This window comes from Priapulus caudatus, unplaced genomic scaffold (assembly GCF_000485595.1).
Source record: "Priapulus caudatus unplaced genomic scaffold, Priapulus_caudatus-5.0.1 Scaffold160, whole genome shotgun sequence".
Lineage (NCBI taxonomy): Eukaryota > Metazoa > Priapulida > Priapulimorpha > Priapulimorphida > Priapulidae > Priapulus > Priapulus caudatus.
In genome coordinates, this window is record NW_014577221.1 from 422158 (window position 1) to 424836 (window position 2679).

A 2679-nucleotide genomic window follows, 5' to 3' on the forward strand; every position below is an offset into this window, starting at 1 on the left:
CCACACACATATAAACGCACGCACACACACACACCCACCCACGCACGCACACACACACACACACACACACACACACACACACACACACACACACACATATATAAACGCACGTACACACACACACACCCACGCACGCACCCACGCGCCACGCATACCAATAACGCACACGCGTACGGTAGCCACCAGCGATCGCAGCGCCGCCTCCCGGGCGGAGTCTCACGCATCCCCGTCTTCCTTCTCTCCCCTCATCCAGCCTCACGACAGCAGAGACAGCTACGCTCTGACCGTCGACGGCAAGACTTCGGCAGGCGACGTCGTCCCGCCGCCCGACCCGACGCCCGGTGTCATCGAACGCTGTTTCGACGGCGTGACGTCACTCTACGCGAAGCACCGACGCAGCATCGGCATCATCGTCCGCGTGACGGCGCTGCTGCTCTATGCAGTCTACTTCTTCGCGGCCGTCGCCTACGCCGTGCGCACGTCCGTACGTCCGCTGGGCGTCTGGCCGAAAGGCATCAAGGAGCTGATCGGAGTCACGTGCTGCGTCGTTGCCATGGCGATCTACTTCCGGCTGAAGCCGATAGTGGCGCCGCACGCGGAGAAGGTGGCGACTCCTGTCGGGGAGCGACTGCAGCGCTACTGGCCGTGGCTGAAGTGGTGAGTGCGGGAATAAACTACCACCAGGTGTCAGCAGCGGTTCCGTGTGAATGCGCCGGGTTGCGGCGATCGGCGAGGGAGAGAGAAACGTGAGGAAGAGAGAAACGTGAGGAAGAGAGAAAGAGAGAGAGGGTGAAGAGAGAGAGAAAATAAGAAAAACAAGAAAAAGAAGAGAGATATAGCTTGTAGAGAGAGAGAGAGAGAGAGAGAGAGAGAGAGAGAGAGGAAGAGAGAGAGAGAGAGAGAGAGAGAGAGAGAGAGAGAGAGAGAGAGAGAGAGAAAGAGGTGAGGAGTGGAGAAGGCAGGAGAAGGCTTCTTTGATGGAGGGAATCGTAGACAGCCAAGACGTTTCTTTCAGTAAAAACTCAGCGTGCTGCTGTTGTTGCTTTGATGGCTACACAATAGCTGAAGCCTCCGGGTAATGTTTAACTGCGAATAAGATGAGTGGGGTAAAATCTGTCACATAAAGCCACACAGAGAGTCGGAAATTCCGTACGTGCACGCACGCGTGTATGTGCACGCACGCGTGTACGTGCAAGCACGCGCGTATGTGCGCGCATGCGTGTATGCGCACGCACGCGTGTACGTGCAAGCACGCGCGTATGTGCGCGCACGCGCGTATGTGCGCGCACGCGTGTACGTGCGTGCACGCGTGTATGTGCACGCATGCGTGTACGTGCGCGCATGCGTATATGTGCACGCATGCGTGTATACGTACGCACGCGTGTATGCGCGTACACATGCACGCGTGCGGTCATGTCCAGCTGTGTACTACGGCAGATACACTCACGTACACCTGTTGTACACGGGAGCTCGCGCGAGAGAGAAAGATAGGTCGCCAGGTATTGTGTGTGCGCGCGCATGTGTGTTTGTTGCTGTCGTCAATCGCTTCAGGAACTAGGATCTTCTACCTGCGACGTTGTTGCACGGCACCTCTAGTTGATCATTTTGCATCTGTGTACCTGTGTAAACCTATGTAGGTCACGTAGCCCGCGAACCAGACGCCGGGAGTACAGTCCCGCGCTTTCAGCCGGGCAGCAGTGACAACGAACAACAGATCCCAGCCGATACGCGCATTCCCGCGTGTATATACACACACATACATACATACATAATTATACACACATACATATACACACACATACATACATACATAATTATACACACATACATATACACATACATACGCACACGGACTTACGGAGGATCGCTCGTGCACACCCGGATACACGCTGATTAGTTTTTGGACGAAATCACGGATAACAGGTAAGCTAGCCCTAGTGTGTCCGTGTGTCCGTGTTCGAGACCTACATATGCCGCCGATGCAGTGCGTCTGTATGTAATATTATAGGTATATATATATATATATATATATATTCAAGAGCTTATAATACCTTATAGCTAGCTAATAGCTTATACCTTATAGGTATTATTAGCTCTTGATATTATTGTAAACAACAGATGCATACAACAGCGATATTATATACTATCAAGAGCGTATAAAGAAGCCTTCTTTATGCGCTCTTGATACTATATATATATCCGGTATCCGGTATCCGGTCTCTTCTCTGGGTTGTTTTCGACTCCGGGAATAGCAGAGGTGAACACAGGATGGCTGTATATGTGCCAGTAAGCGGTCACTATACTATTTTGCTGGGGCGAGCCGGCTACCTTGCAGTGTATTCGGTGTCTGCGAACGGACACGAGCATATAACACACGGAGGTCACTGATACACAGCGCTAGTGTGGGAGTCGGTGGAGTGGTGTTTTTGTGCGTGTGTGTATTGGAATGGAGAATGCTTGCGTGCAGGAGTACGTACCTGTGCGCGCACGCTACGGCCTTCAGCCATTTCCCTAATGTTGTCAAACGTCATGCATGGCGGGTCTGAATGTGAGGATTTCACACTAACGCACACGCAAGCTTGCGTGCGTGTGTGCATGTGTGTGTGTGTGTGTGTGTGTGTGTGTGTGTGTGTGTGTGTGTGTGTGTGTATGTGCGTGCGTGCGCGTGTGTTCGTGTGT

The 2679-nt window shown here is 52.7% G+C and overlaps 1 protein-coding gene across 1 annotated transcript in view; it reads left to right on the top strand.

The window, feature by feature from the left end:
- The first annotated feature begins 553 nt into the window (after positions 1–553).
- LOC106806430 (solute carrier family 28 member 3-like) overlaps positions 554–2679 on the top strand; it is a 4037-nt gene continuing 1911 nt past the window's right edge. The window contains exons 1-2 of the mRNA XM_014808359.1: positions 554–657; positions 1638–1642. Of these exons, the coding sequence (XP_014663845.1) occupies positions 554–657; positions 1638–1642 (109 nt within the window). The remainder of the gene's footprint in view (positions 658–1637; positions 1643–2679) is intronic.